The sequence below is a fragment of the Ursus maritimus genome, unplaced genomic scaffold, assembly GCF_017311325.1.
Source record: "Ursus maritimus isolate PB19 unplaced genomic scaffold, ASM1731132v1 scaffold_19, whole genome shotgun sequence".
Classification (NCBI taxonomy): Eukaryota; Metazoa; Chordata; class Mammalia; order Carnivora; family Ursidae; genus Ursus; species Ursus maritimus.
Genome location: NW_024424341.1, coordinates 43,227,767 through 43,240,374, shown reverse-complemented (window position 1 = coordinate 43,240,374; position 12,608 = coordinate 43,227,767). Strand labels below are relative to the sequence as shown.

The 12,608-nt window shown below is 55.3% G+C and overlaps 1 protein-coding gene across 2 annotated transcripts; it reads right to left on the bottom strand.

Annotated features, from left to right (window-relative positions):
• Positions 1-5,570: 5,570 nt before the first annotated feature.
• LOC103677282 (tigger transposable element-derived protein 1-like) lies at positions 5,571-12,605 on the bottom strand. Of its 2 annotated transcripts, XM_040632777.1 has the most exons (3): positions 11,060-12,605; positions 10,545-10,973; positions 5,571-8,587 (listed from the first exon to the last, which is right to left on the bottom strand). In XM_040632777.1, the coding sequence occupies exon 3, from the start codon at positions 8,469-8,471 to the stop codon at positions 6,612-6,614; it is 1,860 nt and encodes a 619-aa protein (XP_040488711.1). In that variant the 5' UTR covers positions 8,472-8,587; positions 10,545-10,973; positions 11,060-12,605; the 3' UTR covers positions 5,571-6,611. The 2 variants fall into 2 exon arrangements, with proteins under 2 accessions (XP_040488711.1, XP_040488710.1); XM_040632776.1 differs by lacking the exon at positions 11,060-12,605 and having other exon boundaries at positions 10,545-11,053.
• Positions 12,606-12,608: the final 3 nt, after the last annotated feature.

The window sequence follows — 12,608 nt, the reverse complement described above, 5'->3', positions numbered from 1 at the left end:
ACCCTCAATAAAAACCCTGCCCACCAGAACTCAGGTAAACATCTCTGGTTGCTGCAGTGTCACATATCATTGCTGTGAGAATTAAGCAGTGTCCACATGACTACCCTGGGAAAGGACATGTGGAAGCTCATGGCCACTATCTCCCAGACTATGCACCTTTTTCCATTGCTGATTTTAATATGTATCTTTTCACTGTAATCAACTATAATCATGAGTATAACAGCCTTGTTGAATTCTGTGACTCCTTCCAGCAAATCATTAAGACTAAGGGTGGTCTTAGGGACCACCGCACACACCTTGACAGTGACAGCCAAGGAAAAAGTTTGAGACATCTGGCTTCTGAACTTCCTGACAGAATCACAGCAATCATCTCCGAGGGCACCCAGAGAAACCAAGGGCCAGACCCTCTACCCTCTCTCATGTGGGGCCACTGGAGGGGCCAGCAACAGGCCCAGATCAGGAAAGGGCATGGGGCAAAGGCAGGAGTGTTCATGTACATGTGAACGGTGGCAAACTTGAATCCATGTGATTTCAAGGATGAATGGACATAACCATACACATCCCACAAGATCCACATGAGTACCAGGCCTGAGTCCATTCGGGGACTAGAAGGCTGCCGTTCCAACATCCGCAATGTTATGTGCCAAATCGCTTTTTTTTTTTTTAAGTTTATTTATTCTTTCTTTAGTCATCTCTACAGCCAACATGGGGCTCCAACTCGTGACCCCGGTTTCAAAAGTCACATGCTCTTCCGACTGAGCCAGCCGGGTGCCCTGCAAAATCTCTCTATAGTGTCCATCACCTAAGCACCCATTCAGCGGAAAGCGGAGAACTAGAACTAAAAGACCTCAAAGGAGGCGGCAAACATTGGATGTTGGTCAGGAGACAGCCTACCTCGGAACACTGGCAGCAAGCTTAGAAAAGAGCACAGTACTATAATCCAACACCCCACAAGGACTACAGACACGTGCCTCCAAAATGCCTCACCTGCACCTCACGTTCATGCCTAAGCGAAAAGTCCTACATTATCCACCCAGGTCTGGGTTTTCCTTAGCGGTAACTGAATCCAGTTTGCAGCATTTCCAACACGTGCAGAACCAGATTCATCACGTCCCCCTCAGACACCCCAGCACCACCCGGCAGTGGCCTCTCCTCAGGGGTCTGGGTCTCACACCCTCCTTTCAGTGTCTAATTGTCTTAATTCCAACCTCTTCCCTTTGTTCCCATAGCTCTAGTAGATAATATTCCCTGCAGTCCTTACTGCCATGACACCTTACAGTTCTTTCTACACTTTTCTCCTCCTCCAATAACTGGTTAAATGATTTACACTAAAATTCCCTCCGTTAAAACGAGTGATGTGTTACCATTCCTCAAAAGGTCAAACAGCCTCACCATATGACCCAGCAATTCCACTCCTAGGTAAATAACCAAGAGAAATTAAAATCTTTGTGTCTCTATGGGTTTGCTTATTCTGGACATTTCATTGAAAGGAATCATGCAGGTGGCTTTTTGTGACTTACTTCTTTCATGAGTGTCATGTTTTCAGTGTTCATCTATGTTGAGGTATGTAATTATCTCTGTTTTATGGTCGCCAGGGCATTAGGAGGAGAAGAATGGAGAGTGACTTCTAATGGGCAGAGTTTCTTTGGAGATGTTTACGTTACGGTATTAGGCAACAGTAATGGTTGTACAATCCTATAAATATACTAAACCCAGGGACTGTACACTTTTTTGGTATGTAAATTATAACTTAGTAAAGCTGGTTTTGTTTTTAATTGCTATGATTTCTACTTCTTGATACAGAGAACCAAGAAAGCAAAAGGCACCGCATCACTATGTGGGAGCAAATGCGTGACCAAATGCCAGGATGAACGATGGCATCCTAACCAACCACCTCTCCTTCCTGTTTCATGGTTATCCCCTTCTCACAGGCACATAGGCACACATCTGGCCTAAGAAGAAGATGTCACATGGCAGGAAATGCGAAGCCATCTCTGGCCAGGCCAACCTCTGTGCTCACCTCCTTGTGTCCCCACCCCCCCCAAGAGAGGACGACACCCTAATCGTGACTGGTGGCCTCACTATCCAACTCTCCAAACAGACTAAGCTCCGACAGGGCAGAAACCTTGCTTGTTCCCTTCCCTGCTTGACATATAAGGCCTGGAACATGGCATGCATTCAGTGATCTTGTGAGAAAGTAAAAAAGGAAGAGAAGGGAGGCCCAGCACACCCTGAGAAGGTGAAACGTCATGCCAATGTCGAGCTCACATCTCTGGGGAGCTCGCAGACTAGAAAAATGCTCCAATCATGGTGCAGCTTCTGAGTCTTATTTACAGCAATGAGAACACTAGGCCAGAGTCATGGGTTGTGTCCCCTTCTGCATTCCCCAGCCATCCCAACCAGCCCCTGGGCCCCTGTGGCTCACCAGTCTCCTGCATCATCTGAGCAAGGTCCTCCACCAGCACCACAGCCTCCTCACCACTCCCAGGGTGCTGGGACTGCACCCAGACCTGGGTGTCAGGTGGCAGCACACCCAGGAACTGCTCCAGCACTAACAGGTCCATCATCTACTCCTTGGAGTGTGCTTCGGGCCTCAGCCACCGGCAGCACAGCTCTCGCAGCCTGGCTAGGGCCTCTTGGGGCCCTGCTGCCTCTTCATAGCGGCAGCTGCCAAAGGGCTGCTGGGGTCCCTACAGAGCCTGGACAGCAGGGTTGAGGGCTGAGGTTTGGAGAGGGGTTCAGGATCCCATGGGGCAGCCTCATCTTCCTCCATCGTGATGATCATGAGCTCTTCCTGAGTGAGGGGTGCTGGGTCGGCTGCCATGGCAAGACTTTGGGAAGTTGGCCTCCACTGTGCTCACTCAGGCCACACACTGTCTTCCTGGGACAAATGCCCACCCAGTTAGGGCCATAGATCACGCACGCCCCTCCAGTCACCCATACCCTGAAGGCCACTTGCTGCTAGGGAAACTGTCCCCAAGTCCGGCCGGCTGGCAACCTGGTAGAGGATACCTCCAGTCTCAACCTCCCCATCTGTGTCCTCAAGAGAACACCTGGCACTGGGAATCTGGTTAAGAGTGAACCCACCCCTGCGGAAGTTTACAATAGCTCATGCCAGACTGGCTAAAGGTAGGAGAGCTGTTCCTGAGGATAGGGGGCATGGACATACCAGGTTTCAGTGAAATGAGAGAACCCCACGAGCAGGCAAGCAGGTGGGAACTAGCAGAGGGTCAGTGCCCAGGGAGGGTCTGAGCAAGTGAAGGATGCAACCTGCATCCTGCACCAGGAAGAGTGTTGTGGGGGACAGACGGAAGGGCAAGATGGAAGCTAGGGACAGCCGCGGTGCAGCCAGCATGGGCCAGGCACAGGGATAGCAATAGCTGACTCCTACACTGGAAGGCCTTCCTTCCCCCATGGCCGACTCCTACAGAGCCTGAGAGGCTCAGCTCAAACCTCAGAGCCAAGGTCAAAAAGTGACAAGGAGAGATGTCCGCTCTACAATGTTAAACAAGGAAGTAATCCGTGGCCCTCCTCACACAACATGATCCCAGTAATGTTAACCTTTCCAGCAACATTTAAAGCAAACCTGTGTGTGTGTGTGTGTGAGTGTACAGGAGCTACGGGTAGGAATGTTCAGAAATGGGTCCTGAGAAACAGACTCCCAACAGGCGAAATCTGGGGAGGGTAACCGGAGGAGGACGTCCGTGTTTTCTTTTCTAAATCTCTACATACTGTCTGATTTTTTTTTGTTAACGGCGATTTGTTACCACTGCAACTTTAAAAGAGTTAATAAAGACTGTTTTCCCTGCCAGCGCATGTTTTTAAAGGGTGGGTCAGGGTTCCCCATACCTGGGCAGCTCCATCCCCCCATACCCAACCACAGGCTCCTCACTGCCAGGCGCCCTGAGGCGGGGATGGCTGCAGGAGAGAACATTCTGGGCGGCGGAATCAGCTCAGGGCAATCCTGCAGAGCGTTCGGCTGTCAGGGTCCGGATTCTATCCCCGCGAGCGGAGCGCGGCCTCCCGGAGCACTCGCTTCATGGACGGACGCACGTGTCGTGGGAGCGAAGAGGGAACCCAGGCCTGGGCTGTGGAAATCCAGAGACTCCTCAGAGGAAGGGAGGACGGTTTTGAAGGAGCTGGGTGGGTGATGCATGTAAAAGGGAACCGCTGAAGGGGGCCCAGGAAATTCGGATTCGGAGGGTAACAGCGCCCATCGTCGGGCAGAATCCGGAGGAGCGCGGAGAGCCGAGCTCAGCCCAGAACCACTTCCGGGTCAGGACCTGCCCGCGCCACACTCGGCATTCCAGAAGTCCCCGAGCCGCCTCTCCTCCAGGACCAACCGGGATGCGTCTCTGCACCAACTCCCCTGCCGCCCTCCGCCAGGCTGCACACCCTAGCCCGGGCCCTTCCGACGCTTCTGGCTGCATGGCGGCCGACTCACCGCCCCCGGGAGCCACACGGCCCAGCTCCACCACGCAAGGACAGCGACCCACCACCCAGGGCATTGAGGACGGAGAGCTTCCGGCGCCGCCGCGGCCCGCTTCCGGCGCCTGCGCCCTTCCCCTCGCGTGCGCCCCCCCGCCCGCGCTCGACAGTCCACGCACACGCGCCAAGAGATGGCGGAAGCAGGTGTCGGGTGCTTCTGCGTCTCTATGGCGACGGTCCACGCCCGACGTGAAAAGAGCCGAAGACAGCGTCTGTTGGCGAGGCTCTCTGGCGAATGTGGTCCCCAGCGCGTTGGGAGACACCGGGCTTCTCTGATCCAGCGCCGGGCCTCCCTGAAATGCTCAGGGGCCTGGGAAAAATTGCTAGGTGAACGAATCCAGGGCTCCCCGCTGCGCCTTTGTTGATGGCCGGGCGCCTGAAGAAACAAGCCCTGGAGCCAGACGGGCCCGGCAGGATGTCCCCATGACCTCGTAGCGGCTGCTCACGTAACCGCTCCTTCTACCCAGGCAAATTGGGCCTCCAAGACTCCCACCTGCTCACCTGCCTCCTTCCGCTGCCGTACCACACTCAGCCCGCACCGAGGATGCCCCTTCATCCCGGTCCTTGGGGTTTCACCAACCACCCCACCACACGGGGCTGCCTCTGTCGAGCCCCTCTGTAACGTGTGGTGTCTTGAAATGATGGGTTTCCTGACTGTCAGCAAGGTCCCTGCAGGCTGAGACACCACTCCCCCAAAAAGCCTACCTATCATGTCCGGTCGTCTGTCCCTGGCTAGGTGGGGGTCCCTCCTGAGTCGCCTGTCATAGCCTTGTCACATAGAACGTAACAACCTCTGGACTGGCAGCTCCTGAGGTCAGTCTCACTCATCCTGGTCTCCTCAACACCTGGCACATTACAACTGCTCATAAGTTGTGCAATTAATCCAGTCTCTCACCAGAATCCTAAAAAAAAGCTTCCTTTCTCTGTCATCCCTCTTACCCTTCTCCCCAGGAAAGCAAGCACAGGGCCTCGTCTGACCTTTCTCCCAGTAAGGCTGGCCCTTCAAGTCCCGCCCTGGCCCCTGTGATATGTTGACAGCAAGCCCATCAATGCAGTGTTAGCTGGGACAGAAGTAACAGGAATCCTTTCTCCCATTTTTATTTCTTGGCGCGCACGCGCGCGCGTGTGTGTGTGTGTGTGTGTGTTGCGTGCACACCTGTGCTGAAAGGAGTCCAAAAGCCCAGACATCCCTGTCCCACCACCTGTGGCTCATCCAGCCGGAGCATAAGAACACCTTCCCTTGCTGACTATCTGTGTTTTGGTGACCCAAGTGGTGTTTCTGCAGTCAGGTGGACACCCCATGATGCCTGTTGTTACAGTGTGGGGAACAGAAAAACAAACTGGAATTAGGGGAGATAATAAGACTGGGGGGGGGAGGGGGTTGTCCATCAGAATCAGAGCTTTGGATCTAACTCAGGGAGAGGCTGGGCTAGAGCCAGGGCACTGGGAGTTAACCCTAAGGTGATCGCAGCTCTTAGGAGTGGATGGTATTTTCCAAAGAGCACCAGAACTAGGAGACCATCACAGTCACAAAAGGCTCAACCTCAAAGGCTGGAGGGAAGCCAAGACAACTAGCACAGAAACCCAGGGAAGAAAACATCTCCAAACGAAGGAAGTGATCCCTGGTATCAAAATCCACAGTGAATCAAAGTGCCCAGGCACAGGGAAGTTACCAGAGACCCGGGTCAACAGGGGCCATGGAAGCCAAAAGAGGTGAGGATGGCATGGAAATTGACAAAGGACATGGCGAGAGCAGGAAACCCTCATCTAAAGTTGGCAAGGAAGGGTCACAATGGTGGAGGGAGTAAGAGGTCGGGTTTGGAAAATGGGAGAGGCAGGTCTCAGTTCTGGCTCCCCACCACAAGGAAACCTGCCCTGGCTGTGCTGGGCAATGACCATACTACAGGATGTGTCCCGGTCATAGGTGGGCACTCCTGGCCCCTGCAATTCATCTTCCAATCAGAGAACACTACCCTTCTGTTCCCCAAGCCTGAGCTGTGTGTCACCATACAAAGACCATAGAGCATGAGATATGAGAACCCTTGGAGAGAAGTAGCAGTATCTGACCTCCAGAAACAAAACATCATGAGAGAGATCATGTGAGGTCAAGCCCAAGCTCCAAATCATACAGGACACCCAGAGGTCTGACCTTCATGACCTGTGCCCTTAGGCACTTCCCCACCCTCTATGGGCCCCACTTGGGGAAAGGGCAGCTTTCCTGCCAAATCCCTTGCCACTGCCACGGGCCCTCCTGAGGATGCAGCTGCCCGAGCCCGTCGCCTCCTTTCCCGGTGCAGCTCCCGGAGGCGGGCAAGGGCACAGTGGACACCCCGGGACACCCGTAGGCTGCGCTCCCGGTTTGGATCATTCTCCATGAGGACCCGTAAACCAGCAGCAAAGTGAGTCAGGGCCTGGGCCAGGTGCTCGGGGCTCAGAGCACCCACATCAGCTTCCTCAGTCCCCGCAGCCACCACAGCCTCCGTGAAATCTGGCTCTGGTTTTCGGGAGACCAAGCCTTTCCCTGCCTCCCACGGCAACCTGGAGCCACTGATGTCCCCATCCTCTGCATCCTGGGGGATGTCGTGGGGTGAGGGCTCCCCGTGGGCCTGCAGGAGGTTGGCGACATCAGCCTCCGCTGCGTCTCCAAGGCCCACACGGCTGGCCAGTGCAACAATGCTGCGGCGGAGCTGAGGCACGGCGTCAGGCTCTGGCGTGCCAGCAGGGACGCACTCGGGCCAGAGCTTCCTCCAGGCACTGTTCATGGTGGCAGGCTGCAGCTCTGCCCAGGCTTCAGCGATGTTGTCCACAGCAGTGACAACGGTATAGCTGCGCCAGAACTCCCGCACAGAGGGCCGGTCTTCACCAGCCGTCTCCTGGACCAGCTGGCCGAGTGTGCGGCGCAGGTAGTAGGCCTTGAATGTGGCAATGACACCTTGGTTCATAGGCTGGATTAGGGCCGATGTGTTCTTGGGCAGGAACTCAACTCGCACGTGGGCTGAGAGGCCACCTAGGTGAGCAGGGTGGCAGGGCGCGCCGTCCAAGAGCAACAGGGCACGGTGTGGGAGGCCGTGGCTTGCACAGTAGCTCTCCACGGCAGGGCAGAAGCAGCCAGTAAACCACTCCTGGAAGATGCTGGGTGTCAGCCAGTCATTGCGGTTAGAGCGCCAGACCACAGGAAGGCTGGCCTTGGAGCAGCCCTTGAGGGCACGCGGGTTCTCCGAGGGGTACACCAGCAGAGGCTTCAGTTTGAAATCACCAGCTGCATTGCCACCAAGCAGCAGGGTCAGGTGGTCCTTAGAGGCCTTGAGGCCAGGCCCAGCCGCCCCTTCCAGTGCCAGCAGCATGCGCTCCGGGAGCCGCTTCCAGAACAGGCCCGTCTCATCCACGTTGAAGACTTGGCGTGGCGAGTAGCAGCCCTCCTCCAGAATGGTGCGCAGCACCGGGGGGTAGTGGGCAGCAGCCTGGGTGTCAGCCACAGATGGTTCGTCTGTCAACAGCACATTGTGGCGGGCCTTGAATCGGNNAAACCAGCCGTTACTGGCCCCAAAGGTCTCAGCCTGAGTGCCATTACCCTGCTCATGCTGCAGCTGCACAAAGAGCCGGCGAGCCTTGTCCTGGATGAGCAGCGTGCTGATGGGCAGGTTCTGCCGCTTTTGCTCCTCAATCCAGAGGCTCAGCAAGCGTTCCATGTGGCCCATCACCACACCCCGGCAGCGGGTCAGCTGCGTGGCGCTGACAGGTGTGGCCGCCTGAGAATTGGCCCGGATCTTGTCCTTGTTGACACGGATCGAAGCGACAGTAGAGGTCGCCAGCCCCAGGGCCCGGGCAATCTGAGTCAGCTTCTCACCTTCCTCAAACCTCCGAAGCACCTCTAACTTCACCTGTAGGGTGATGGACTTTCGGTCCCGCTTGGCACTGTGGCGGAGGCCAATCCCACCAAGGGGTGCCTTCCCCGACACTTGCAGCCGGGGAGTTGTCTTCATTCCGCCTCCCTGAGCCACGCACCTTGATGAGCTCTCTCCCCAGTGCCTTTCCACGGTAGCTACCAGGGTGCCCACAAGGACAGCCTCTTGGCCTCTCCTGCCATACCTGCCTCTGCCTGTAAGACAAGGACACACGGGCATTAATGTGTAAGTACATGGAAGTCCCGACCACCAGCTGGCCTTCCCATGCTCTGACACAGAGCACCCAGCCCTGCTAACCACTGCCTCAGAAGCATGTCCCGTCCCTTCTTTGCCTACTGCTAAAAACACTGCACGCCCACTTCGAAGCATTCTTTGCATCTAGAGAAGCATGTCACTTAGTTTTAGCTTATGAAATCAAGAGAAGTCTGCTAGGAGACTTTGCTCTCTTCCCCCAGTAAACCTCTTGCAACCACGAGACAGTCTAGAAACCCACCTCCCACACACTGATGAGCAAATGAGCTACCCATTTCCACGCTTCCCACCCAAAGACATCAAACATCAGTGTGGGTTGCTGAATAATGGCTCCTAAAGACGTCCACATCCCAATCCCTAAGAATAAATTACCTTATATGGCAAAAGGGACATTGTGGGTGTGATTAAGTTAATATTCTTGAAATAGGGAGATTATCCTGGTTTATTCAAATGGGCCCTAAATGTAATGAGAGGGGTCCTTGCAAAAGAAGGCAAAAGATTTCACTCAGAAGGTGTGCCAGAGAGCCTAGAGCCTCCAGAAGGTACCAGCCCGGCTGATACCTTGAGTTTAGACCACTGAGACCCATCTCAGATTTCTGACCTCCAAGACTCCAAGGTATTTGTGTTATTTTAAACCACTCATTTTTCAGTAATATATTACAGCAGTCAGGAAACTAACGCAGGAGGAAACCGACCTAATTCATGCCACCCCAAAGAGCACCTGGGAATAGAGGAGGAAGGTGGTTCTCCACATGGCAGCCACAAAGATTCAGCAAGCACTACGATCCTATCCCCACTCTGTTCAGGGCTCTCCCAGCTCTGAGTGAAAGCCACAATCCTCACCAGATTCGCAAAGCACTTCAAAGCCTCCTCCTTTACTTTGCTCACTCCTACTCGCGTCCTTGGGGCAGACTAAGGGTGCTCCTGTTTCCTTCAGCCCAGGGCCCAGGCTCTTCCCCGTTATCTGCGTGGCTTGTTCCCTCTCCTACAGATCTCTGCTCAAATGTAATCAAAAAGGCCCTCCTCACCTACGTTTTATTATACATCTGTCACAAGCTGCCTGAGGGCAGGATCTGGGTCTGCTGAGCTCTCTCATGGCCCTAGGCCCACGGAATAGTGCATCCAGTAGTCACTTGCTGATGAAATTATTAAATGAAGTACAGCGGTGGGAGGCAGGTTTCTCACCTTGTCCCTATTGCATTTTGAACCATGTGAAAGTAGCACCTGATTAAACAGTAAAAATAAGTAAATAAATAAACAAATAAATAAATAAATAAATAAATAAATATATTTTTTTAATTGAAGGACTGCCTGTGAACGCACGGACAAATGAGTGAAGGTCTGTTTTTGCAGCAGCGATGGCACCTATCGGTATCACATCAATACCTTCAAGGATTCATGGGCTGCTCATGCTTGAAACAAGGTGGCACAGGCCACAGGACCCTCAAGCCTGGGAGGCAGGGAAAGGTGGGTGGGCATGGGAAAGGCTCCTCTTGCCTCCAAGCCGTCCCCGAATTCTGAACCACTCACGCGCCGCTGTTCTTTCTCCAACATTCACGCCTTCCTCTGCTCATCGACAATTTAAAATTAATTCACCCATATGTTCATTCATTCATTCCCTCCCTCCCACCCTCGAGAGAGAGTCCCCAAGCGCGCCGCCCGGGGAGGCTCGCTGCCCAGTGTGCGGGCGGGACACAGGGCTCGTCCCAGTGAGACTACAATTCCCAGACAGCCGCGGGGCCGCCGGAAGCTCCGATTGGCCCACTCGCGCTCGTCCCGACTGAGCGCGCAGCGGCCTCTCCGTTCCGTTGCCGCCGTGGGGGACCAAGAGCAACGGCGCCCCCGCCCCCGCCCCCGGAGCCCGGGCCCCCGCGCGGACGGCCGGTCGCCCGCCCTCACCTCCGCAGCGCGACGCCGGAGGGCTGCTTCCGCGGAGCCGGTGGGGCTGCGGCTCTTGCCCATCTCCTGCCTCACAGGGCCTCTTCGCGGAGGCGGCCGCGCTCAGGCTCCATGTTCTGGGCGGAGGCTGAAGATCGCCGGTGCTCCCGAGACGCGGAGCCCTCGTGGGGTCCGCCCCCGTCGGCGCTCTACACCCTGCGCCCGGCGCTCGCAGGCCCGCCGGAAGCTGTAGTTCGGCCGCGAGGACGCTGCGCAGGGAGTCCAGCCGAGGGCGCCGGAGGCCGCCCCTGCCCGAAGCGGGTTTTCTGCGTCGCTTCTCTCGAGTTTTTCCCGCCGGCGACTGTCTGTCTGTGTCTTTCCATCCTCCTCCCTGCTTCCTTCCATTTCCGGCGCGGTCTGTTTTCTCCTTCTCTCGGTTTGTCCCCCATCCTGGAGAATGAACTCTGCTCAGACTGTCAAATATATTTTTTAAGTTAAAAATAAACGCAATGAGGGCGTGTCAAAGAGTTATTTACCTCGTGGAGGGAACTAGCCCGATGACATAGGTGGTTCCGGGAAGATGAGAGAGAAAGAACAGAAAGGGTGACAGAAACAAGGAATACTAAAATAAAAGCCCAAAGTCGAATTAGTGCCCTGAGGGGCAGCGGGCCCGGGAGTCTCAGTTCTTGTCCCGTGTCCTAGGGGTGATACAGCTCTAACCCCAAGCGTTTGCAGCCTGGGTTCTGATCAGAAGGTAGTTAAGAGAGAGTTACTTCGTTTTAGGGAGTCAGACGAGCTGGAGCTGGCTTGGTAGACAATGCTAGGAAACGCAGAGAGGGCTCCCAATCATCTTTTTTGTCCTACTGTCAAATTTTGGGTAAGTTTTTCTAAGAAGTCTGCCTCCCACTGTCTCTCTTCTTGCTGTCACCCTTCTCCGGGTCTTTGAAAACTCTGCATCTTTGCCGTATCTCAAATTGCTGCCCCTTTCTCTCCCCTTGCCTCTGTATGCCTGTATCCCTTGTCTGTCTCTTGAATCTCGGTATCTGCACTGCTTGTCTTTGTGAATCTATTTTCCCTGTCCCTCTTTGTCTCTCCTTTCGTATTCATCCTTTCCTGATCTCCCTCCTCCTTGCTAACTTTTCTGACACTGTCTACCCGGGCCTGATTCTGATCCTCTGGCTTCTTACCACATTGTCTAGGTCTCTGAGAGTAGAAATCCCTTCCTGTTGACTTTCTTCCTGTCGGTGTCTCGGTCTCTGTATCTGTTCAGTTACTTCACTGTCCCTCCTCAAATCTCTCTCTGCCCCTCGTGGGCAGCCTCACAGGCTCTGGGCCTCTCTCTGCCCCTAAGTCTTTGTGTCGGTCTCTCCTCACTGTGTCGCTCGGCTTCCCTGCCCCGGTCGGTTCCCCAAGCCCTACCCCACCTTCCCCATCGCCTCTCAGACGCACACTGGGTCCCCAGGCTTGCGCTGGAGACGGAAGGGTCGGCCCAACCGGTTACCATGGAGACTCGTAGGCCCGCCTACCGCTCTCCAACACAAAGGAACGTGGCGCGGCACTAGCGCACACAGATGACCCAGCCGACTACACTTCCCAGAAGGCATAGGGCCGAGCCTCTTTGCAATTTGCAGGGCGGGCGGTGGAAGACTTGTCCCCTTTTTCTGCAAAAACGTTGCCATGGAGACGTAGGCTGACGGCGTCCTAGCGAGAGCGGTGATTGGTGCAGAACCCTGCTAATCCCTGGAACGTCCATAAAGAATTGAGGAAAACGTGGTGGGGGGCATGCGCGGTTGGGAAGGCGGCGCTGCCGTCCGTTGCCCCCTGAGAAGCTTGCGCACGTCGGCGGGGCATGGACGCCTGGATCTGAGGCGGGGAGCGCGGGAAGAGGCGGCCTGGCGTGTGATCTGATCGTTGGAACGACGCTACCCCGGGGGGACCGGGTGGAGGGTGGAAAAGGAGGCGAGGGTGGGGGAAGGGCAAGGTGGCACTCGGGCTGATGCGTGGAGCATTCTGGGAGACATGGTCCGTCCGGGGAGGGGGCCGTCGGCGAGTGCGCATGCGTAGGAGCGCGGAGCGGCCCGCTGA